General features: G+C 37.5%; 1 protein-coding gene across 1 annotated transcript in view; it reads right to left on the bottom strand.

The window, feature by feature from the left end:
• The window catches only part of LOC148840987 (B-cell scaffold protein with ankyrin repeats-like), a 124,016-nt gene that overhangs the window by 33,522 nt on the left and 63,141 nt on the right, over window positions 1-27,353 (bottom strand). The window contains exon 7 of the mRNA XM_088914737.1: window positions 26,822-27,018. Coding sequence (XP_088770863.1) covers window positions 26,822-27,018 — 197 coding nt within the window. The remainder of the gene's footprint in view (window positions 1-26,821; window positions 27,019-27,353) is intronic.

Here is a 27,353-nt window from a genome sequence, read left to right on the forward strand (position 1 = left end):
CCCCAAAGAGACGCTGGAGTTTTAGAGCTAATTCCTCAAATATATACCTGGGTGAAGATACTAAAATTCATCCATCTTTCATTAATGTCATCAAATCCATAACAAAATGCTTGCAAGTTGCTCATTAACCTTCTCAAACTCTACAGATCTTCACAGTTACTAAGAGTGCAGTCTCTCTACTGATTTAAAAAAACACTGGAGTCAAATGACTAATTCTGTGTAACTGTCACTGAGACACAGACCCCTATGTCTGTGTACACCTGGCTACTAATATACACTGTCTTCTAATACTGCGGAAGGTCCAATTATCAGCAGGGCCAATCAAACCAGTTCCTTCCCTCCTGTGGAATGCTACTCCCATGGGATCTAAATCAGGGAATCATGTCCAATTTACACTCCAGGAGGAGGCTTTAACCAAATCTGCAGCTTGCACCATCACAATTACACACCATGTACAGTAAGTCTGTGCTGTGTTGCAAATAATATTTTTGCCATGTCATTTAACATCTGGCGAAAATAAATGTGAAACTATATATATGATTATCTATTGGTAAACTGCAGGAATAAAATGCAAGTTAATTTAGATATTAGAGCTCACATAGGCCTCTTCAGTGCTCATACTGTTTAAGGAAGCCAATTAATATTAACATTTATTTTTAACACAGTGAACAAAATGTTGAAAATTCACAAACTGTGAGAAGATGAAGATTTTAAGTCAGAAAGAATTTCTCTGCAAAGACATTCTCCTATGTGAACACTGGGTTTCTAAAATGTACTTTGAAATCAACATAAGTTCAATCAAAGCTGTACCAATGGTATGAGAAACATCAACAGCATTATATGTAGACCTTCCGTACTTTTGCTACATGTTAATCTTTCAATCTAAAATACAGTTTCATTAGTACACAGGAAAAAAATCATTTTTGACTTTACGAGTAAAATATATGAATTTTAAATGAATAAAAAAACATTTTGTCCACAAACAAAAATAGCCTGCATGACTCCTTAACACTCAAGTTAACATTCTAAAATTGAGAAAGGAGAGCAAGAGGCACCAGTAAATATCCTTCCTTTCTCTGCTTTACAAAGAGAAGCAAAATATCTCCATTGGAAAACTGTAAAGGTACTGTATGTGGTGTCATTGTCCATGATAGGTTTAGAACAGAATAATAACAGAAATAGTGAGACACAAAGTAATTAACATTTGTAAAAGTGATAAGGATAGAAAGGAAGTATATTATTCCTCATCGGGTTTGGGGCTATGCTGGGAATAATGTTCAGAAGCAAATATGCAATTAAACGAATAAACATACAGTAGATTTAATAGAAAATACATTAATAAAAGCACTCCTTTCTCATTTATGATGTACTATCAATATTAGTTTTTATTTTAAATTAATAATGAAGTCTAAACGTCAGGACATGAAATTATGCAGCAGACTACTAGAGGGCTAATATATCTGTATCTGTCAACTTATTGAAACGAGATTAAAAAATGTCATGCCTACAGTTTATAGCCCAGGAATAGTCTGTGATTAGCTTAGGGGCATATTGATGATTGAATGTTCTGAATACAGAAATATAGCAGTGTTTCAATTTCATTTTGCACATTGTCTAGACCACTGGCTCTCAACCTGTGGCCCGCCACACACGGAAGTGCGGCTCGCAACGTCTGACCCCTTTTCAATAAATTACATTTGTTTGCAGTCGATTCCGTCGTTAAAAAAAATACAAAATAGGTAGAACTCGCAGCCCCACTAAGAGTGTGTTCTAGTCATGTAAAACCATTTCTGAATAGATTCACTGGTGATCAGATTAATTTTCATTAATCTTTTATTTCATTAAAGTGCTGTGTGTGGGCTATAATGCGCATCATTAGAACACAATTTCATATTGCCTTCACTGTCGCGCCTGTCTTACGTCTGAGTGCAAAGAATAGCCCGCTCACAGCAGGATTGCCTAGACTGCTAGTTCATATAAAAAAAGAAAGAAAAATTGATAAGTCTGTTGTTAGGGTTGGAAAACCACATGGGCCAGAGGAAGAAAAAAAATCAACGAAACAAATACAGACAATGAAACGTGCAAACAGAAAAAAGAGTCAGAGCATCAGCAATAAGGGTAGGAAAGTACTGAATGGAGGCGAAAATTTGCTGTGATCGATAGAGATCGGCATCCTATCTGTTTGTAGTAAAATTATTGGCGGTTGCAAAGTATAAAGACACAAGTCATAGGTTTATTTAATGCTGAAAAGAGAAGAAAGAAAACACAACATTTCGGCTGTGGAGCCTTCTTCGGGTGTGAAGACCCACCTGAACTATGTATAAAGACATTTTGATACTGCTCACAAGAATTTTGACAAGCAATACCCACCTGATTCAAATTACAGGTCTCTCAAGATAAGTAATCTCAACAAAAAATGCTATTGCCGATCAGAAAATCATGTGAGCTACGTTAAAAGCGTCCCAGACGGGGACGCTAGCCACGTTCAAAATTTCATGGCTACTCGCTAAACATGGCAAACCATTCAGTGATAGTGAACTAGTAAAGAACCGTTTCCTTGAATCACAATGTCTCTTTGAGGACTTATGCGAGATAGCGAGATAATTTGCAGGATAAAAAGTGTACAGCTAAGCAATGTCACAGTTACGCAGGGAATTTCAGAAATGTCTGAGAACTTGACAGCACCGCTAAAGGCTAAAGTAGCCACTGCTTCAGCTCTGAGTTTAGCTGCAGAGTAATGGGGATGTGGCTCAGCTTTGCATTTGGGTCAGATGTGTGAATTTGGAGTGTGAATGTGAGTACGATACTGTCAGAGTGAAGAAGGTTAAGAATGTATATATATAAGAAAATTCAGAGAGTAACTGCAATGTACTTCAGTAGTAAATGTAGAGGTTTGGATGGAAGTCCTTCATTTGCAAACAAAGTGCTGTTTCTGAATTGTCCTGTTCTAAAGAAACCTTGTGTACTGCACCATAACTTTTCCTACCTCTCTCTTTATATATATATACTGTACATACACATGGTTAAAAGCTATTATGCACGCAGATAAGGTAGGCCTACAGTAGTAGTGATTAATATATGCAGCCCACAAGACTTGCTTTTAGCCACTGTTGCGGCCCAGTTGATAAAAAGGTTGAGAACTTAACATTAATGTACTTTTGATGTAACATGCCAGAAAACACAAGTCACTCTTAAGCAATACTTATGTTATTAATTTCCCAAATAGTTTTTTAGTTACAAGAAATTAGTTTTAATTCAACACATTAAGGCAGTTATAAGACTGTCACAATCATATGTATTTTTAAAAAGAATGGATATGTCTGCCAGGTTTGTTAATAAGGAAGTAGTTATCTAACTTATCACATTTTAAATGGCAAATTGATTAATGTTCATACAGTGGATGTGCAACACTGGACAAAACAGTTAAATTGATAGTCATAACAATTGTATGTTAATTGATGTATTGCATGATAATTGTAAAAACTCAGTGGTATTTGTTTTCACAATATTTAGTTTGATTAAAAAATATTCACTGCTCTTTTGGAGACCAGAGAATTGTACAAAAATAAATAATATTTTAACCCTTTCTTGGGAGGCTCCAATATGCAGTGTGGTAGTACAGATACAGCAGCTGCACTATCCTGTGTATTGAGAAAACACATAAAATTAAAATATTGAAATCCTATATATAAAGATGTTTTATCTGAATCAAAGACAATGCAAATTGTACAATGTAATGACATTTTCATAATACTGTATACTGTTTCCTTATGATACACACTTAAGAGAAATAAAAGCACGTTTAATTGAGCAAATTTCAGCTGGGAAATCAGGAAGAAGCATAATGCTACACTTCAGGATTACACAAACTTTAAAGTACAAATTCAAATTCATCATTTAAGAAATACGCCTACTTAAATCCTTTGTTATGCATTTTGGCAGCAGTTTCTGTGAAGCCTGCAATTTTAATTTGAGCCAGATTATTTGTTCCAGGTTACTTCTTCTGCTTGAATCCCAATGTGTCTGAAGCTGTATAGAGAAGATTTGCATGTGATTTAAATGCAGAATTTTCACTTTGGTCTGACTTAATTCAAGAACAGATCTCAATGGACAAAAAGAAAAAAAACAAATGAAAAATATGACAGTGATGACAACTATTACAGACAGTATTCCTGTTAATAACTTAATGCATAAGTTTTACATTTTTATGATGGAGGGGTTATTACAAAATTTGAAAGAATAACATTTGCATACTTATTCACCTTACCGGGAGAGACATCAATATTAAAAGTGATAGGCATAAGGAATTGAAATGGAGAATTGTTCATTTTTTCTTACTAAGGCACCTATGATTAGATTCATGACTTATTTCTTTCCTATTATCTAAAGTGGCAAATGGGAATTTTGACAAAGTGTACATTTTTATTTGTACAATTATCCTTTTACATCAAGATCCTTTTACATTTTCCCAAATTTCAAATTCTATCTCATTAATCCTCACCTAACAATAATCACTCACCTAAACTACCTGTAACATCTGCTTTACTGTATGTCATTAATGTCTGAAAGGACTTTATAACTCTGATAAGAATACAGTATAATTGATTAATTTGACAATTACACAGTTAACTTAAAAAAATAAATAATTGAAGCAAGAAAGAAATTAATTTAATAGAGATCTTAATAGTATACGAGTTATCCTTAAACATTGGAAATTTATGACCAATTCCAAATTATAAAAAGATGTTATTCTTAATGTTCAATCAAGTGCAGAATGTAAAAATTCTACAATACAGTCTGTGGTATGTAAAACAAATCTGAGCCATGTACTGTAGTATTCAATTATTGTCTTCAAATACCCAGCCTTACAAGTTAAAAGAACACTGATGCATATCAAGTGACACATGCTGTCAGATAGCTCCAGTGCCACGGATATCAAAGCATCTCACTGGAGGAACTCAAAAAGATGCAGAAAGATGTCGATGCATCACACGTTTTCAATTCTAGATGAATGTTTCTGCACACAGTAACAAATTTCCACTCTGACAATATGTTTTTTGTGTTATTAACAAGCCATTTCATTCGCATTGTAGGAAAACATAATGAATACCTGGGGCACCAATATTTGAAGATATAATGTTCTTTTATGTTTATGGTACCTTGAAAATATCACTGCTTTTAGCAATATATACAGTACATATAAAGAATTGTAAGTTCACATTATGACAAGACTGAAGTCATGCTTATTGGCACCCCCCCATCAACTTTGTAAAGCCAGTAATGTTCATATGAATAAAAAATGGGCTATATTTGTGACTGCAAATTTCAACCTGGGAGTACAGCAGCCAGTGTCACTAAAAATGGTCTATTAAGAACTCCTCAGAGCTGCGCAGTTAGGTTGCAGTGCTCAAACAGCTCATCACAATTGGCAAGGCACATGTGTGAGTAACGTGGGAAAAAGAGCACCTTGAGCAATCATAATAATAATAATAATAATAAACATTATTTTATATAGGGCCTATAAAGGTGGCTTCTCTTCGCTTCACAGAATGACAACAACAATAAATAAAAATAATACACAAGATAAAACACAATTACAATACACAGAGGAGACTCTGCATGGTGGTACTAAGTATAGTAGGAGCAGAGGGGTAAAGAATAGAACTAGTTAAGTAAAGGCTCTTCTAAAGAAGGTTTTGAGTCTGGATTTGAAGGAGTTTAGAGAAGGTGACTCTGATATCCTTGGGGAGAGAGTTCCAGAGCTTGAGGGCATAACAGGAGAAGGCCCTGTCACCCTTAGAATGTAGACGGTCTTGGGGGACAGTTAGGAGAATTAGAAGAGTGAAGGTTTCGAGGTGGGGAGTAGGGCGATAATACTGTAGCTCAGACAGGTACTGAGGTGCCAAGCCATGCAGACCCTTATAAGGTGAGCATGAGGATTTTATAGTCCACACTGAATTTGACAGGAAGCCACTGCAAGAACTCCAGGATAGGAGTAATGTGAACACTTGCACTAGACCTGGTCAGGGTTCTGGCTGCCGAATTTTGGACATACTGTAGTTTGTTCATTGTAGATTTAGATACCCCAGCGAGTAGAGCATTACAGTAGTCAATTCAGGAAAGCACAAATGTGTTGAACAGCTTTTCAGCCACAGTTAGTGATAACATAGGGCTTAGTCTAACGATATTTCTGAGGTGAAAAAAAGATGTTTTGACAATATGCTACACATGTGGGTCGAATGTTAAGCCAGAATCGAATATCACCCCAAGATTTTTCAATTTAGACTGAAGCTCAAGTACAGAACCATCTACAGATAGGGTTACAGGACTGGCTTTACAAAGTTGATGGGGGGTGCCAATAAGCATGACTTCAGTCTTGTCACAGTTAAGATGAAGGAAATTTTAAGCCATCCAAGTTTTTATGGCTTAAAGTTTTTATTATCCAAGTCAGAGATGCAATTATATAGAATAGAGACAACCACATCAGTGTCAGGTTTGGTATGGATGTATATTCGAGTATCATCAGCATAGAAATGATAGCTAAGGCCATGTGATCGTAAAAGCTGACCAAGTGGAAACATGTAAATGCTGAAGAGCAAGGGGTCCAGTATTGAGCCCTGAGGAACATTAGACTTAACAAGACCAATTTCAGACCTATACCCATTAAGAGAGACAAAGTGACAGCACAATAATATTTGAGCCTCATAGTCACCTCTATACAGAGTGTACAAAACATTAGGGATGCCTGCTTCTTTCTTGAACTAGACTGACCAGATGAAAGCTATGATCCCTAATTGATTTAACCTGTTAAATTCACTTCAATTAGTATACAGATGCAGCCATTCAAAATGCGCGGGCGATACCGCATTATTTTCCGGTACGCTGTACGCAGTCTACCGCAAGCTACCGGTAAATACCGCGAGTTACCGGTAAATACCGCTAGCAAAATAATAGTATCCGGAATTTCCGCAAGGTGGAGCTAATAAAGCTCAACCTCTCATGTTTGAGCTGTAGCCATCAAAGTCTTTAACGAAGATATTAATAATAGTATTAATAATAAATGACCTTGGACAAGCTGTAAACTCAAAGTATTGCCCTGGTCCACATTCTTTTTTTCATTGACCGTCTTTGTAAAAGTAACGCCACAGCATTTCGCAATCACGCATTTTTTTCCAATCATGCAAAGTACAGTGATTCACCATGCCTTTCACATGCTCATAAGAGATTGATTTAGGGACATAAACATATTACCGTATGCAAACTGTACTGTATACAGTATGTATATGTATATTTAATGTCTTAACTGTGCCCGTTTAAGTATTGAATATTCATATCTAATTTTACCACTGAAGGGAAATCTTAGTAGCTGAGCATAAAAACAATAGGAGCATACTGCAACGCGTGTGAAGGCCATAAACGATATTAATTTTGGAACATAAACATACAGTATATGGCTGGTCTCGGTACTTTAAAGAAAACATACACGAAACATGGTTTCATTATGACCAGAATCTTGAGATATTTTTAACTTGATTTACAGTATTTGAGAGGTATGTCTTAACACCGATACTACAGTGCTTAAGTACTACTCACGTATATGTTTCTAGGTTTATATTATGCATTTCATACGGTCAAATTACTTTTGAGCAACTAATAAGAAGCGCGAAACGGTATGCGTTTTACTTTCGTTTCGTGCTGGGACCCGTGGATTGATTAGAGATATCAAGTACATACAAGTCATTTTTTAAATGTTGTAGTTCGTCTTGAAAAAATGTTACGAGTACATCATCTATCAACAATTACACAGGTTCTGTTTCCATATTGCGGATTTTGGTTACGTAATATTATTTTCTAGATTTCACGTTGTGAATATATGATTTGGGCAAACAGAACCGCAAAGAAGTACATTATGGGTTGTTGTTTTTTTTTGCAGTTTTATCTAGAACAAGCGATGCTTAAACCTTTGTCTGATTCTTGTGAAACTATCCACACGACAGTTACAGTACCTAGGAGTTGACTTCAGTGATGTCACTGATGGGATGTTTCTAAAAATCCATCCTCTGTAAAACGTCTTCTCTAGTTGTCCTGCATATGTATTCGCTAATGAAGCTGTGTGTTCTGAGCCTGGATCTCTACATTTCTGTATGAACCACCTTAGAGGGCTAAAGACAGCTTGTGTTTAAATTGAGTGTAAGGCAATTTATGCTTCTAAAGTCATGGTCAGCATTTTTGTACTGTGCTGTAAACTTGTTCTGTGCCTAGTCACATTATTTTATAGCGTTTTCATAGCGTTATCAAATCTGGTGGCGCTGTGTTAGTTTCCTGACTCCCATGTCACATGGTCTGTGATTGTAACCTGTAATACCGGTTTAATTCGTCACAGCCAGCACTCCGGTTGTAAAGTAGAAGCAGGCGAGATTTCCAGCGAAAAACACCTCCCCCTTCTTCAGGTGTGAGGGTCTTCTGCTCAGAATGAAACGCTAAAATGTAATGTAGGCTCTGAATGGGTTCTGACTTGCTTTAACAAAATATGTTTACAAATCCTTTCACCTGGCATTTTCGTAGTTAGAAATTATGGAACGCTCTGTTAAAAGCAAGGGAGTTTTTATGTCCGTTGCAGTTCTTTTGCAACATGAATATAATTATATCGTTATTAATTTCTTGAGATACGCGATTCCATATTATATTCCCTTTTAATCAAATTCTAAAAGTATGCTTGTTGACTCCGGTATCGCGTTAGTTAAAGACTTCGATGCTTAAAATGTTTAGGAGAAATGGAATACTGGTGTGTATGTTTTCTTTAAAGTACCGAGACCAGCCATATACTGTATGTTTAAGTTCCAAAATTAATATCGTTTATGGACTTCACACGCGTTGCAGTATGCTCCTATTCTTTTTATGCTCAGGCACTAAGTAAAAGGAGATGCTTCATATTGCTTGACTAATTTTAAAAACTAAGTTAGAAATGCAGACGCTCCCTCGGTGCGCTGCTCTGGTGCGCCGGCTCTTACACAGTGCCTGTCTGCCGTAAGCGTTACAATATACATACCCAACACTGCTTGTACCCATCTGTCATGCAAATAAAACACCTTGAATTGAATTGAATTGAGGGGAGAGGGGGGAATACTAAAGCCAATACTGGCTCAATACCCTCGATGGGCTTTGACGTGCTAATGCGTTGGTTTAACAGTCCGGGTGTGGCAGGCTTCCAATGTCAACTCGACTCGATTGGAAGACAATGAACGTATTTTGTGATATTTAGAAATATAAATTTGTTTGGTGCGAGTGAGGTTTTATTTAATCTCTGACCAAGGGAAACGTTTCATTTTTTCAAAGAAATGTTTGTTAAAAAATAAAGTCATAGTTCTATGGGATTCAATCACAGACCATGTGACATGGGAGTCAGGAAACTACTGTAACACACAGCGCCACCGGATTTAATAACGCAATAAAAACGCTATAAAATAATGTGACTAGGCACAGAAAAAGTTTACAGCACAGTACAATAATAAATGCTGACCATGACTTTAGAAGCATAAATTACCTTACACTCAATTTAAACACAAGCTGTCTTTCTGTATGAACCTCTAAGCTGGTTCATACAGAAAATGTAGAAATGCATTAGCCTGATTATGATTAAAAAACACATAATTAAACACGCGTTTGCGATTTAAATCAGAACACGATTTAAATCAATATAAATGTTTATATTGTAACGCATACTGTCCAGCCTCCATTTCTCTATAAAAATTTACTCTGTTGCACACACACACACAATAGAAGGAGGAACCGCTGTCAGAAGGGAAGATATGTTCAAAATATCGCAAATATCGTTCATGTTGCGATATTTTGAAATATAAAAGTCAATTTATTGTCCATAATATCGCTATTCTATTTTTTCGAAGAAATGTTTGTTAAAAGAAAAGTCCGGCACCAGCTGGATTCGATCACACAACCTCCCAGTTGCTAGTCACGCACCTAGACCAGTCGGCTAGAAGACAGCTCGCATGAACAGGCAGGCGAAAAAGCCCTACACAGCCCTGTCGCAGCACACGAATACCGTTATTAAATTCTTTAGATACGCGATTCCATATTATATTCCCTTTTAATCAAATTCTAAAAGTATGCTTGTTGACTCCGGTATCATGTTAGTTAAAGACTTCAAAGCTTAAAATGTTTAGGGAGAAATGGAATACTGGTGTGTATTTTTTTCTTTAAAGTACCAAGACCAGCTACAGTATATACTGTATGTTTATGTTCCAAAATTAATATCGTTTATGGCCTTCACACGCGTTACAGTATGCTCCTATTCTTTTTATGCTCAGCTACTAAGATTTCCCTTCAGTGGTAAAATTCAATATCTACAACGGGCACAGCAAAGACGTTTTTACTGTAAGTCTTTCTACGACAGACCAACGGACCACGAGTGCCCCTGTCGGTCAACCAATCACGTACTGCGGTGCCACGCGTCATCTTGCGTCATACTGAGCGACGTCACCTGCGGTACGTGTCTGTGACGCGCACTTTGAATGGCTGCATCTGTAGATGAAGGGGAGGAGACAGGTTAAAGAAGGATTTTTAAGGCACCAGACAAGTGAGACTTGGATTGTGTACTGTATATGAGAGAGAATGACAAGAAAAAAGATTTAAGTGCCTTTGAACAGGATATAATAGTAGGTGCCAGGCGCACTGGTTTGAGACGACCACCCAAAAGACATCGAATGGCAAGCCAGTGGTCAAAAAACAGCTCAGTGATGAAAGAGGTGAAAGGAGACTGACAAGAAAGTGCAGATCAACAGTGAGTCTACAGTTAGTCACCTGACAGTCCAGTACATCATTGGTGCCGAAATACCCATGAAGGAATGCACAACTCGTCACACATTAACACAAATGGAGTATGGCAGCTGACAACCTTACAGAGTTTCACTTCCTTCAGCAAAAAACAAGAATCTGATGTTGCAGTAGGCTAAGGAACAAAAACATTGGATACTGGAGGATTAGAAAAACATTGCCTGGTCTGCTGAATCCTGGTTCCTGCTGTTTCACGTTGATGGGAGGACTAGAGTATGGAGAAAACTAAATGAGCCCATGCATCCATCATGCCGTGTTTTAACGTTGGAGGCTGGTGGTAGTGGTGTGATGGTGTGGGGTGTGTTTTCATGGCACACATTGGTCCCCTTGATAAAAGTGGAGCAACATTTGAATGCCACAGGATATCTGAACATCATTGCCAATAAGGTGCATCCCTTCATGGGAGCAGTGTATCCATTTGCAAAATGGATTTTTCACCAAGATAATGCCCTGTGCCAAAAGGCTAAGATTCTCCAGAAAAGGCTCCAAGCCAATCAGATCTCAATTCAGTTGGACATCTGTGGGATGAGAGTGAACAAGCTATTCGGAGTAGAGATCCACTACCAGCCAACTCAACTCAACTGTGTGAGTTGATGCATGCTGACTCTGCACTGGAGTCAGCATGAGTCAGCATCCCTGTGAAATGCTTTTGACACCTTGTTGAGTCCATGTTCCAAAGAATTGAAGCTGTTCTGAGAGCAAAAGGTGGTCAGTAATGTTTTGTACACTCAGTGTTACAAAGTTGAAAATGACTTGTTAAGCATACAGTACAAAAACTACAATGACATATATAGAAATGTTCATATATTCAGTAGTATGTTTTTTGTTAAGGAACAAGTAATAGGTTTATTCCATGCTGAAAAAAAGAAGAAAGAAGAAGAAAGAGAACACAACGTTTCGGCCGTGGAGCCTTCTTCAGGTGTGAGGGCTCACACCTGAAGAAGGCTCCACGGCCGAAACGTTGTGTTCTCTTTCTTCTTCTTTCTTCTTTTTTTCAGCATGGAATAAACCTATTACTTGTTCCTTTGCAGCCTACGCATGCTGACGCAGCTACCCACCTGTTTTTTGTTTATACCATTCTCAGATTATTTTGTTGTGTCTGTGAATTCTTTGCTTCTAAGCAAGGTTACGCTATTGTTTTCTAGATGTTCTGCAGTTCTGCAAGAGTTTGTGTTGATTCTTGTCACAGTCACTTTCCCACTGCTTGGCCTCAGGGCTAATGATGAGAATAGATCCAATAAGATAAGTGTGCTCAAGTGTGACAGCAGCCTGACATTAATTAGAAGCCTGATGTTTATAAGGATGAGAGGTGCATCATTACAAATATTTAAGCCATTTTAAAAAGACACCATCTTTCCCTTATAAACCCTCCTAGACTGTGCTCAAAGACTTTGAGATCAAATTTGTTTGTGTTTGCTGAGAAAGACTTAAGGCAGCACAGCACCTATCAAACACAAAAGGCTACATGTAGTCTCTTTTATTTTTCTATTCATCCTAAAACTACTGTATATAACAGGTACTGAGAACAGTAGGTATTTAATTATACACAGAATTGTGAGAATAAAAAACAGTTGATCTATCATGTCTTGGATACAGTACTGTACATTGAAGAGTGGATACTTTATTTACAGATACCAAATGAATGAGATGGGCCAAATTACCTTCTCTCATTTATAAATTCTTATGCTCTTAGAACTACAGGAAAAGTCTCAGACAGGTTCATATACTGTAGGTAGAGCTCACTCTTGATTGAATGGCAGTTTTTTTTTAATATGTACTGTGGTATTACATGGGGCGTATTCAGTGTGGAGGCGGAGTCCTTGTCTAATGGTGGTGTGTTGCCTTGAGAACCACAGCTGTGACAGTTAATTTTGGATTAGCCACAGCTGTGGGAGCCATTTAAAAACACACTGAACACTTCCCCGGAGGGAGAAGCTAGTACTGAATCCCTGCAAGGGGGAAATATTAGAGGTACAGTCCTGGAGAGGATTGTGAAGAATGAGCATAAGGGCACCTTTTTTTTCTCCTCTACTGTCCTGCCATGTATTCTCACCAGGGCAGGTTGAGCTTCTCCTCTCCTATCATGCCATGTATCCTTTCTGGAACTGGGAATGTTTAGGCCTCACTCTGTTTTTACTCCAGCAGGGACCCCGCTAAATAGGGAAAGTCCAGGCTGGATCCCTCTGTTCCAATAGGTTCTTTTTTTCCCCAGACTGGACCCTTCTAAATGGGGACAGTCCAGTCTGGACACAGCTGTACCGGGTGTATTTTTTTGTTTTTCTCTCTTTTTGCTGACCTCGAACGGGGCGTTGACTTTTACCGGTGTTTGTCGTGACTCTTCCCCAAAATACAGATTGTTACACTACTAGAAAACGTAAACTCAATATTGACAAACGACTTGATGTGTCACAGGAGAAGGACTAAGAACACCTTCCTAGCATCCAGATACACACAAATGATCAGAGGTTTTAGAAATTTTGAAAAAAAAAATCAGATCAGAGCTAGAAATCTGCATAATCTAGATCAATAAAATGTATACAAATAAATACACTCAATATGGCTAATTACAACAATTAGAGACCCTATGGTGGCTTCCAGGGACAGGCCATCTCTAATTGCAACATCTTCTTAAGGCAGTCTGCTGCAATGTACAGTTTAATCAGGTATGACTGTGGCTCAAATGGATGTGAAATTATTTTCATCTTAAAACTCTATAAATCCATGTTTACATAAAATAAAAAGTATATATTTGGGATACTTCAGGTGGGTAGCTGCGTCAGCATGCGTAGGCTGCAAAGGAACAAGTAATAGGTTTATTCCATGCTGAAAAAAAGAAGAAAGAGAACACAACGTTTCGGCTGTGGAGCCTTCTTCAGGTGTGAGAGAGACAGGGCAGTAGGCAAAGGTAAAGTAGCGGGAGAACAAAGGTTGGGAGGGAGGAGGAGTGAGAGGCGGGAGCAGGGGACAGAAAGAGAGGCCAATCAAGAGGTGTGAAGTCAGAATGGGTGCAGAGAGGTGTGAAATGAAACTTCCAATGAATGGAGAAAATTTAAAAGAACAGTAGTCTGTCGTTAAGGGAAGGGAGAAGGTGTGATCCTAGCTGCAGAATAATTTTAGTTTCGGTGGTCTTTCTGATGTTTGAGTTTGGAAAACCGTCTTTGAGAACACAGCCGGAGAGATTAGAGTGGTCGTGGCCGTCAGAGGTGAAATGAGAAACAATGGGCCTTAACCGCTTTTACCGCAGGATCCGTCTCAGAGCACATTTTGCCGACAATTCCTCTTCACAGGCAGCTGAGAACAACCCGGTTATTGATGTCATTAACAACATTAATCCCAAACAGAGCTGTTGGACTCCCTCCTCTGGCCGTTTTCCACCAGTTGATTATTTCATCAACCAATGCACTAATCAAGCTCCCAAGGCACTCTCTATACCCAGTAAACATAGGTCTAACCTCACCCAAGGAGAAAATCAGGCGCTCCAGTCTCTCCGCAACAGGGATGATATCGTCATCAAACCAGCGGACAAAGGAGGCGCTGTTGTGGTGTGGCGTAAGGATCTATACATCTCTGAAGCCTCTAGACAACTAACTGACACTTCTGCCTACCTCCCTCTCCAACAGGACCCTACCACTGACTACCAAAAGGAAGTGGTATCCACCATTTCTCTTCTTATCAGCAGTAATGAGCTCCCCCAGGAGGCAAACCGGCTCATCATGGAACATCCACAGGTATCTCAATTTTACCTCCTCCCCAAAATCCACAAACCGGACACCCCTGGACGCCCCATCGTATCAGCATGTAACTGTCCAACTACTTACATCTCAGCCTTTCTCGACAGCCTCATGAGACCGCTGGTTGAAGATCTTCCCTCATACATCAAAGACACCAACCACGCGCTCCAACTTTTTAATGATTTCCAATTTCAGGGTACTGAATGCTACATTTTTACCATGGACATCACATCTCTGTACACCGTCATTCCCCATAATGACGGCCTTACAGCACTCAAGCACATGCTGGACAAACGCACAGTGCTTGATCCACCCACCCACACCCTGGTACGCCTTGCAGAATTGGTCCTCACACTGAACGCATTCTCTTTCAATAATCTTTTTTACCAACAGGTCAGTGGAGTTGCCATGGGCACCAGAATGGGACCCAGCTATGCCAACATTTTTGTCGGCTGGGTAGAAGAACGCTTCTTCGCTTCCTACACTGGCTATGTCCCTGACCTCTACAAACGATATATTGATGACTGCGTCGGTGCCGCCACATGCTCCAACAATCAGCTTGAGTTCTTCCTGCACCATTTCACCAACTTCCACCCGTCCCTCAAATATACGATTAACATATCTTCCACTACTCTTCCGTTTCTAGACATCCACTTGTCTATCAACTACCCCCGACTGTCCACTTCAGTTTATTACAAACCCACGGATTCACACAGCTACCTCCTGTACAGCTCATTTCATCCCAACCACACTAAAAACTCTCTTCCTTTTTCACAGTTCCTTAGGTTACGACGATTATGCAGCGACGACATCGACTTCGAGAACCAAGCCCTCGAAATGTACTCATTTTTCATCAACAGAGGATACCCCAGCAGTGTGATTGACAGGGCCCTTGCCCGAGCCAAAAACACCCCCCGGACCATCAACCCGATCAGGAACTCCCGCCGTAACAACCGCATTCCTCTGGTGCTTCCTTACCACCCTAACACACTTCCTATCCCCAGGACCATTAACCACAACTTTTCCATCCTACAGGATGATCCCTCCATTGGGGCCCTCTTTTCTGATCGCCCTATCATCTCATATCGCCGACCACCTAATCTGCGTAACCTCCTTGTTCACAGCTCCCTTGACCGCCCTCAACAACCATCCACACCAGGCACTTTCCCTTGCAACAGAGCTCACTGTATCACCTGCAAATACACAGCCACCACCACACTCATTCAAGGCCCCTCAGGACAATTCCAGATCACCCAGACAGCATCTTGTACCTCCAGCAACCTTATTTACTGTATCTCTTGCAGTAAATGCCCAGCCATCTACATTGGAGAAACAGGAAGGAGACTCGGAGACCGTTTCAGAGAACACGTCAGGGCTGTAAAGATTAAAGATCTCTCCAAGCCCATTGTTTCTCATTTCACCTCTGACGGCCACGACCACTCTAATCTCTCCGTCTGTGTTCTCAAAGACGGTTTTCCAAACTCATACATCAGAAAGACCACCGAAACTAAAATTATTCTGCAGCTAGGATCACACCTTCTCCCTTCCCTTAATGACAGACTACTGTTCTTTTAAATTTTCTCCATTCATTGGAAGTTTCATTTCACACCTCTCTGCACCCATTCTGACTTCACACCTCTTGATTGGCCTCTCTTTCTGTCCCCTGCTCCCGCCTCTCACTCCTCCTCCCTCCCAACCTTTGTTCTCCCGCTACTTTACCTTTGCCTACTGCCCTGTCTCTCTCACACCTGAAGAAGGCTCCACAGCCGAAACGTTGTGTTCTCTTTCTTCTTTTTTTCAGCATGGAATAAACCTATTACTTGTGTATTTGGGATACTGATAAAAATGTTTGTGATATCATTTTGATTAATTGATCTTTCACAACTAAGCGTGACATACTCAAGTGACTATTGCTTGAGCACATACTGTAATCACCTCATTTATTCAGTTGAATATGGAGCCTGGTGAAAGTCAAGAATGAAAAACCTGTATGCCCCTCTTATAAAGAGGAAGATGCATTTGTGTGATTGTTGGTATATTGGAGGCTGAACTACAGTAAGTCATTTCCCTATTTGTCTGGAGTGTTCTGAACCAACATATCCAACCAGACAAAACATCAGCCTCAAACATACTTCATCAATGTAAATCTGCAATCTGGTAAACCACAAATCACGACACCTTGCCAAACTGACAGGGAGGTCCAACTGTGATAGTGTGAGTAGGAGAGTTTTGTTACTAGAGAACCCTACTTACAGTGACTAATTTTTACTTGACTGCACGGCACAATATTGATCAAGTCCTGGGACCTCATCTACTGCCTTTCCTGTGCGCTCATATAACCGTCATTTGCCCAGAAGTTGAATTTAAAATGTAAATTTCATCTTACTGTTATTGCAGTGGAATTAATTTGGTTTCTGTCCATCAAAACTGATGAGCACTATGCATGCAATTCTTTTGTAGAAAGTTAGCCAAAACAACTGCAGCCAAAGGCACTTCTATCAAGTGTTCATGGGGGTGAATAGATAATCAGTATATGTTAGATCGCCACATATTAGTTTCAGATTTTTCTTTGCAGTTTTTGCAGACATTTAATTTAACTATACAACTGTTTGGTTTGATTGTTATGTTCTGATTAAAAATGTTCATTTTAAAAAATGTGCATACAGTACATCATTTATTATTCAACAAAACAGGACATTATTAGAAGCAGCAAGGCACTGTACAGTATGTACTGTATAATTAGTTTATGTAGTTTATATGCAATCATTCTCCAATGATGGGTTCCAGCAAAACGTTTGTCAATCAGTTTACATCATTAAGTTTGTGACAAGTACCTACTTTCACGTTTTCATACAGTACTTTCATTATTATCATACCATTTTTTCTGAAGCTCCCTACTTCATGAGATTTTTTTCATTAACCCTTTGTTGTATCTGTTAGTATACTGTATCACATTCACATTTTATTCGGTGATGTGAGACTTGACAGGCTCATATAATACCTCCACATAGCTGTGGCATTCTAGAAGTGCATTATAATAACTCAGATGTGGCTGCCTCTTGTTAATAAACAAATCTTAATGGAAAAGAGTATGAGTGCTTCTGCAGTGGTGAATGCATCATGCATCTTACTTTTTACAGAAAGAGACTAAAGTTAAATTTTCAAGGCCTTTGCTTTTTAATGTCTTTTGCAAAGTCTTGAATCAGGCTGAGACTATGAGAGCTGTAAAATATTTAGCAACACAACAGTACTATATATATTTTAGATGGCGAAGAAAAACATGCAGTATTCTGACTTCTATGGAAAATCATTTCCTTAATAATGATAGGGCATAAAAAATTAACAAATAACATTGTAATTTACACAGCACTGGATATTACAAAATAAGTTATTATAAAAGCATATGCAAGTGCATTGCTCATGATAAAATGTTCTTGCCATTGCAAATTTTAGAAATAACTGCTTTATAATAACTTGACATTCCTACATTATGTTTTCAGATGCCTGCTGTATATCTGTTCTTACTTTTGTAATATTGCACTGGAATGTGCTCTGAAACTGCAAATAGGAAACAAAAATAAAAATGTAAACTGAAGTTTAAGTTTTCTTTCAGTTTTTTTGAGGTAATAGTTACAGTATGTTTACATGATATATATTTTAAGTAACTACAAAATAACAACCTTAGTCAGAAACTCAAACCCAGCCAATGAAATGTAAGCAAAATACAGATAGCATTTTATCTTATCACATACCGTATAATAACTAGCATACATTATTACCTTTTCTGGTGCAATTCTACCATCTCGGGTAACATATTTCATGCATTAACACAGTCATACTGTATGTTTATTTCATCAAAGTGATAGGAAGTTATCAATTTAACTAGTGAGGCAATGGTACAAACCTCAAATGATATACACAATCACTTATGCACAAAATACTTCTGCTAAGTTAAATATAATGTGGTTACCTCAGACTTTCATTTTTAGTTTTCAAGATGAAGATATCATAATGGATAAACTGATTTACTACACCTGAATATCAAAGGTAAACATCAGTCATGTTATTAAACTATAAATAAAATGTTCCTAAGAAGAGTTAGGTTTAGGACCAGGCTAAAAATGTGTTTTCTCTGATGTGAGAAAAGATAAAAGTTTTTCAGACCTTTGGTCTGTTTTATAATGGTTAGAAGAAAGTCTGTTAAAATATTTTAGAAATCTTTAACTAAAACAACAAAATAATTCTTACAAAAGTTCTATAAATTTGTCAATGTACTTTATGCAATTGTCTGTTTCCCTAATTTCACTATGTTATTTACCCACAACATAGTATGGTATAAAGCGGTTTGACAAATGACATGACATGGCTTTCCCCACACTGTTACATTATTGCACTCAATAACATGAAACACCTCAAGCTATCTGAATTCTGCATTTACAGTACATTACATATCGTTTAGTAATTTAACTGGTATAGAGTAAGGAAAGAATTCATACAACAGCTTTAAATTACATTCCATTAGTTTCAAATTGAATAGCAAGTTGAAGATGCATTTTGAAGATGTCACCATGAGCATCTGTAGTCTCAAGGTTTAGTTTCTGTTGTAATAACAATTGATTGAAATATATTCTTGCAGGGTTTACAACAAGCAGTCTGTTAGCCACATACCATCCCTCTGTTTCTGAACCATGGACTTTGGATTTGCAATCTAAAAGACTGCTTAGTCTGATGTTCTTCTTGAATTATGATTACACTTTCTAAATGTGGAAAAGCAAAAATCCTTAACTTTAAGAAGGCCCTTTCAGGAAATGGAAGAATAATTATGAGCTCTTGTAACTATTCACTTCTATCTCAGCATTAAAAACATGCCAGGGTACACAAGCAAATTAAATAATGAAATTAGTACTTGGCCCCCCTAACATTAAATTTATACAATCAATATAACATAACCAACTGAAGCAATAATTGGAAATGTTCACTGAAGGGATAAATGTATTGGTATCTTTAGTTCAATTGTGGAAATTGTTAAATCAAATATTTATTATTACTATCATTACTGTATTTATCAACTCCAGTCCAAGCAAAATATTTAACTGGCGCACTCTGCTCCACTGTTCAAAACCAATTTTTAAAAACAGAATTCTTTTTTCACTTGAAAGATGAAAACCATATTGAAAAATAATACAATATGATTATGATATTAAAATATGAGAAAACAAATTGTTTTTATTATACAACCCTAACCTGAAGTCCTTTAGAAGTTGAAGAAACAGGAATCAGCATTTTGTTTTACAAATGAATCCCAAATACGAACACAAAAGCGCTCAAAATAAATTTATTCCTAAATAAATAAATCCATGTCTAGGAAAGTATGAATGAAATGGTTTTATGAAGATATTAGGAAAAGAGCAGCCTACAGATTGTATTAATGGGCCCAAGATTCAAAGATAGAAAGAGTACTGTATATGGGCACAGATTCAGGCACAGATTAAAACAGATTTTAAAACTGCTATTAATAAATTAGAGAATAACATTGCAGGACAGGCAAATAATGCAAAGCATTTTTTAGTGTTACAAAAGTAAAAAACCTGTAAATGTTGAAGCAAATAGTTTACAAGATGATAGGAGGTTAATAATTGAAGATGATAAAGATACAGTGAACACGTTAACTGAATTTGGTAAAGTCTGCATCTTTAGCTTCTTAGAACATAATACCATGAAACACATATGCCTAAATTATACTGAATGTAGACAGGTTTTTACCTTAACTATAATGGATTAACAAAATCCTATACTCCTGATAGAAAAAAAATACATTATACAGTACTTCAATGTACATGTAACCTCATAATTTATGAGGTTACATGTACATTGTATTTTTTATAATACAATTATAATTATAATACAATTATAATACAATTTTATAATAAATTAATATCTGGGAGAAGTAATTAAGGGATGCCATTTTTTTTCCAAATGTAACAGTAATTTATTGCTGTCTGGTTTCAAATTGCTATCATTGTGTTAGCACAAACATTCATGTCCATATATCTGGAAAACCAATTCAACTGCATGGCTTGTCCAAGCCATTTTCTAAGTGACTATACTGTAATTAAGACTGTTGCTAGGAAATAAATGACTTCAGAACAGATGTTGGTATTTTCAACATTCATTGGGGAATCTTCTGTTCACAGGGTGCATTTCATTTAGAACAGTTCAATAAAAAAGCAAAGCTATCACGAGGACCAAAGAGACACTCAGGTATTTAAATTTATCAGTGCACCAGAGCAGTAATGATGAGTAGCAGTGATAATCGGCATTTCTCCTGTGCAATTGGAGAAATGGATGTACTTAAATGATGAAAGAGAGAGAATACAATTGATTGAAAACTGAAATTAGAACTACAATCTAATTTGGTAAAGTCTGCATCTTTAAGGCTTCTTAGAACATAATAGCATGAAACACATATGCCTAAAATATACTGAATGTACTTGAAGTCATCAATTACATTTCAATCAGAGAAAGATTGTACTGTTGGAAAGATACTGTATATTGGTGGGATACAACCTGAATTTTGAACTGTACTGGGGTAATAATGAACATTTATAATCCCATTTTGTCTGGTGGTTAGGAATCTATGATCAGCAACAAGGTGAAATATATCAATAAATATAAATAAAATAAATAGACTGAAAATGTACATAAATGTAACCAGAAGTAAGAGAAGACTGTAATGTCCCCTTCAATTATGCCACTTCAAAGATGGGAAAAGCTATTGCTACCTGGTTTTGAGAGATGTAAAAGGATTCTGAACAATTACTGACCACAGATAAAAGCTGTTGTCTACATAAATTTCCTCTGTGATGTATTAAAAAAACTCAATTCACCACAAAAATGAGCATGGGGTGGAGTGGTGGCTCTGTGGCTAAGGATGTGTGCCTGTGGCTGGAAGGTTGCTGGTTCAAATCTCACAGCTGGCAGAGGAATCCTACTCCGTTGGGCCCCTGAACAAGGCCCTTAACCCCAACTGCTCCAGGGGTGCTGTACAATGGCTGACCCTGCACTCTGAACCCAGGCTCTCTCCCTGTCTGTGTGTCTCATGGAGAGCAAGCTGTGGTATGTGAAAAGATAATTCCTAATGCAAGAGATTGTAAAGGGTTAATGAAGTGATGTTATTATTATGAACCCTTAATAGGTTTTCCTATTAAAAGTAAAATCAAATTAGAATTCTGCAGCATAAAACACAATATACAGTAAAGGTCTTTGTTTCCCCTCTTCAATAAAATATTTTATAATTACAATTTAAACATTCTCAAATTGATTACTTTACTCAGAAGGCTTTTATAATTGAGATTGTTTACCTGGCTGTGCCTAGGCTAGGAGGCAAGTGAACAGACACATGAGCAAGTCATTAAGACCACCATATTAAACATATTATATAACAGTGGGAGGTCATTAAGCTAGTCTCCGTAGGAATGAACCATAGATAAATAAACAAACATAAAATTTATATTTACTATAATAATCACTGACTACAGTGACCACAGCAACAATACTAAACAATGATTACTGGGAATAACAAAGTTGTCACTGTAATTTGCAAAACTGAGCCTTTTCTTCCTAACTCATTTGCTATATAAATATTTTAGGTCAGGTATAAAAAGGGAAAACCTACATACAGTAGCAATGTGGCTTTGGTTCACCAGGAATAATATGTGACAATCCAAGGTATTCATTAATGGATTAGTTTTAATTCCTACAATCCTCTTAAATCTCTGCATCTGTAGTTACTCTATAAACCCCAGTGCTGAAGGACCACTTTGTTTTCTGATGCTTTCTTGTTAACTTTGTTCTTAACCACAGAGGATAACTTATCCCTGTAATTGAAAATTATACTTGACTTCACCTTTGTAACCGGTTTCTGAACTCACTCTTTGGCTTCAAAGATACTATGCTGCATTTTTTTGCTGTTGAAGAAATTTAGCAAATGGAGCCATTCTTTCCCCAGTTATTTTTTAAGTTGCCCTCTTACTTCATCCTAAACAACTTTTAATAGCTGACCAGTTTATGATGAACAGATAAAGACAGAAATATCACTGTAACAAACAATTACTTACATTCCACATACTGTACTGTATTTTAAAGAGGGTAGCTTTGAAACCTGGAAATTGGTTAAGGATTGGTAGTAATTATTTGCCACATCCAGCTCCTTAACTGCTAAGGAAAGGAAATTGTTTTGCCTTGTTCAGGATCAGCATTGTAAACCACTGCACGACACCACCACATTTTCAGGTACAGTACTTATTAGCTTCCTTCTGCTGGGCTGTACCAATGTCACTTTGCAACTCCTTCAAACTCTTTTTGTGACATACTGTAGCTGCTTGGATCTGCTTCTTGATTGTTCTTTCCCCTAGCAGTTATGATTTTTGCACTTTATTAAAACCTTTCAAGACATATTATACCAGCACATACTGTAGGTCCAATGTCTTTGCATAAATACAAGTGTGTTTAGGTCTGAGACTAGTAAAGAAGCTCATAAAAGGATCTTTAAGGTTAATATGTTTTTATTTCTGATAAAAACACAAGATTACACGTCCCTCACTTTCTTTTTCAATCTATGCAGCATGAATAAATGTTTCTTTCAGAAAATAGTTTTCCTTACAAGAGCCTTTGTTTTTTTACTTAAAATATTTAGCTACAAGTGAATGTTTTCCTTTTGTCTCTACATGTTTTCTTTGTGGTTGGCTGTAACAATGGGAATCAAGGTTGTGAAGAAGACTACTGCACATTCCTTTGTGCAAATCATACATGCGTATGCATTCGCACTGCTATTTGAATTTTTTAGTGCCTATCAAGAATAAATGCAATGTTCTACGCCTGCTAAATGTACTGTACTCACTCTCCTCTTACAGTAAATGCAACTTGGATTATGAGGGCTAACAGCTCCTCTCAGCATTAAAATTTTCAAAGGCACCATTAGCAAAGAGCTTTCAACATTATCACTATCATAAATAGCAATAATACAAGCAGTTCGCACTAGATCGCCCACTGCAGTATGTATTTAAGTATGCATGAGCAAACAGGAATTGTATTTGCAGAAAAAAAGATGAAAAGCTTATATTACATACTGGAATAAAATGAAATCCAATTAAAGTTCAGTAGTATTAAAAAGGGACCATGCTCTTTTGAACACCTAATCAAAAGCAATGAATTCCTAAGGGGAAAGAGGCTTCACATGTCAAATTAATTATCTAAATTACTGACAAACATCTATCTAAAGTATAAGAAGGCATGACCCATGAACAGTCATAAACATCTTATTAAGCGTGCTGGGAACATATGCCCTAGCTGACAGTAAGCATAATGATTTGACCCAGGTCAGTGGAATCCCAGGAGATTTTTTTCTCAGCCTTTTTTCTTCATGATCATTTTTCCTTTTTTAACATGCAGTTTCAATGCACTCCAAATACCAGTTTGGGAAGCAGTATTTTTTCCAATTCTGTGAATTATGTCTGAGAATATTTTGAAAGCTACCCATCTTGCATGTTGTCTTGAAGGTGCCTGTACCTGGGCTGTGAAGAAATATTAAATACTATGCTTCAATCGTATAGTTTGTACAGTTCACACATTATTAACAATTTAATGCAGCAAGTGCTGCAGCTGATAACAATGAGTGAAAATTAATTAAACTTATAACAGCTTTTTATTGGCATAAATGGATCTTATTTATGAACATTTTCTAGGTCTTAGGGTGTTGCTGCTTAAAAAGAGACAAAAAAACAGACACACCTTCTATCCAGGGTCAGACATGAAAAATCCAGTCTTAAACACTGAGAGACTCTCACTCAAGGTTACCTAATGGCACAAAGTTTTTAAAATCTATCTAAAAGGAATCTGCTCCTGTGCTGAAATGTACAGTGCCTTGCGAAAGTATTCGGCCCCCTTGAACTTTTCAACCTTTTGCCACATTTCAGGCTTCAAACATAAAGATATAATTTTTTTTATTTTATGTGAAGAATCACCAACAAGTGGGACACAATTGTGAAGTGGAACGAAATCTATTGGATTTTTGAAACTTTTTTAACTAATAAAAAAATGAAAAGTGGGGCGTGCAAAAGTATTCGGCCCCTTTACTTTCAGTGCAGCAAACTCACTCCAGAAGTTCAGCGAGGATCTCTGAATGATCCAATGTTGTCCTAAATGACTGATGGTGATAAATAGAATCCACCTGTGTGTAATCAAGTCTCTGTATAAATGCACCTGCTCTGTGATAGTCTCAAGGTTCTGTTGAAAGCGCAGAGAGCATCATGAAGACCAAGGAACACACCAGGCAGGTCCGTAATACTGTTGTGGAGAAGTTTAAAGCCGGATTTGGATACAAAAAGATTTCCCAAGCTTCAAACATCCCAAGGAGCACTGTGCAAGCGATCATCTTGAAATGGAAGGAGTATCAGACCACTGCAAATCTACCAAGACCTGGCCGTCCCTCTAAACTTTCAGCTCAGACAAGGAGAAGACTGATCAGAGATGCAGCCAAGAGGCCCATGATCACTCTGGATGAATTGCAGAGAACTACAGCTGAGGTGGGAGAGTCTGTCCATAGGACAACAATCAGTCTTACACTACACAAATCTGGCCTTTATGGAAAAGTGGCAAGAAGAAAGCCATTTCTCAAATATATCCATAAAAAGTCTCGTCTAAAGTTTGCCACAAGCCACCTGGGAGACACCCCAAACATGTGGAAGAAGGTGCTCTGGTCAGATGAAACCAAAATCGAACTTTTTGGCCACAATGCAAAACGATATGTTTGGCGTAAAAGCAACACAGCTCATCACCCTCAACACACCATCCCCACTGTCAAACATGGTGGTGGCAGCATCATGGTTTGGGCCTGCTTTTCTTCAGCAAGGACAGGGAAGATGGTTAAAATTGAGGGGAAGATGGATGCAGCCAAATACAGGACCATTCTGGATGAAAACCTGTTGGAGTCTGCAAAAGACCTGAAACTGGGACGGAGATTTATCTTCCAACAAGACAATGATCCCAAACATACAGCAAAATCTACAAAGGAATGGTTTACAAATAAACGTATCCAGGTGTTTGAATGGCCAAGTCAAAGTCCAGACCTGAATCCAATCGAGAATCTGTGGAAAGAGCTGAAAACTGCTGTTCACAAACGCTCTCCATCCAACCTCACTGAGCTCGAGCTGTTTTGCAAGGAAGAATGGGCAAGAATTTCAGTCTCTCAATGTGCAAAACTGATAGAGACATACCCCAAGCGACTTGCAGCTGTAATCGCAGCAAAAGGTGGCTCTACAAAGTATTAACGCAAGGGGGCCGAATACTTTTGCACGCCCCACTTTTCATTTTTTTATTAGTTAAAAAAGTTTCAAAAATCCAATAGATTTTGTTCCACTTCACAATTGTGTCCCACTTGTTGGTGATTCTTCACATAAAATAAAAAATTTATATCTTTATGTTTGAAGCCTGAAATGTGGCAAAAGGTTGAAAAGTTCAAGGGGGCCGAATACTTTCGCAAGGCACTGTATACCTATTATATTACCAAAATATTATTTCCAATTTTTGAATTACATACTGTATTTAGATTAAATGTTCTATCATGTTGTTACTGTTTTTTTCTCCACAAAACAGTGCAAAAGACATTTAATCATTTGCACAAATGTTTAACACAAAGCAGTCTTGTTGCAAAAGAAACTGACATCATTACAATCAATAATTAATAAACCAAAATGCAAAGTACTCTTAGTATGCAATGCCAAGTATCTTTGAAAGTTCCCTACTTTAAATGTCAAAGTCAGCAGGAAAGAGTTTATTTCCCCTTTATACAGGACAAGACTTATTGATGTTGACCAGTGGAGGTGGAGGAGCGCTGTGTCGTGTCAAGCAAAACAAACCCCTTCACTTATTAATAAGTTTCCAGTATTGCAAGCAGACTCCTTTGGTGCTGTTTGAATGCAGAATTACATTAATACTGAAAGAACATGTTGCTGGTGAGACACCTACCGTATGACACAGAAAGTATTAAAATTCCCTGCAGGATGTTTGTCATCAGGATGTCAGCCCTTTTGAAATCAATTTTATTAAGGAACTGATTTTGTATGTTTCACCTACCAAACTTGCATCAACACAATTTCTCCTTATCCATAAATAAAATAAATATACATCAATTCACTATCCTCTGCTCTATTAAAAGAATTAATAGAATTGTGGGTACTTACCAGGGTTTCCTGCATATGTTTCTGCATCTCTGTATGGCCATGTTTCTCAGCAAGCTTCAGAGGGTTATCTCCGTCTTTATTCGTCATTCTGATAGCTTGGTAAGCTCCAGGACATTGTAAGAGCAGAGTGGCCAAATTCTTCAATCCATTTTTTGCCGCAAAGTGAAGGAGAGTTGGTAGATCATCTGGATGTTCAGCTATCAATAAAAGAAATTAGATAATTTAAGAAAAATGTGCAAGTCTTGGAGGGTGATTATACTCTAATACTTAGAGAATGGATGAAGAGGGAAGAACCAAGCCAGGTGAAGTCCATTTTCTAATTGGGCAAGAATTTGTTTGGTAGCTAGCAGTTGATATATCCAGTAATTTGCCTTTGTTTGCCTTTAAATAAAAATAAACTCTTCTTTAATCTTTATCTATGGTAACTGCTAGCCTAGTTTACAAAGCAGTATTTCAGGAGGAGTTGAAAAGGTGTTATTTATGTACAGGAAGGCTAACATTATTTCAGCCATTAGTCCATGTGGGCATCTCC

Source organism: Atractosteus spatula, chromosome 1, assembly GCF_055471065.1.
Source record: "Atractosteus spatula isolate fAtrSpa1 chromosome 1, fAtrSpa1.hap1, whole genome shotgun sequence".
In the NCBI taxonomy this organism is placed as follows: Eukaryota; Metazoa; Chordata; class Actinopteri; order Semionotiformes; family Lepisosteidae; genus Atractosteus; species Atractosteus spatula.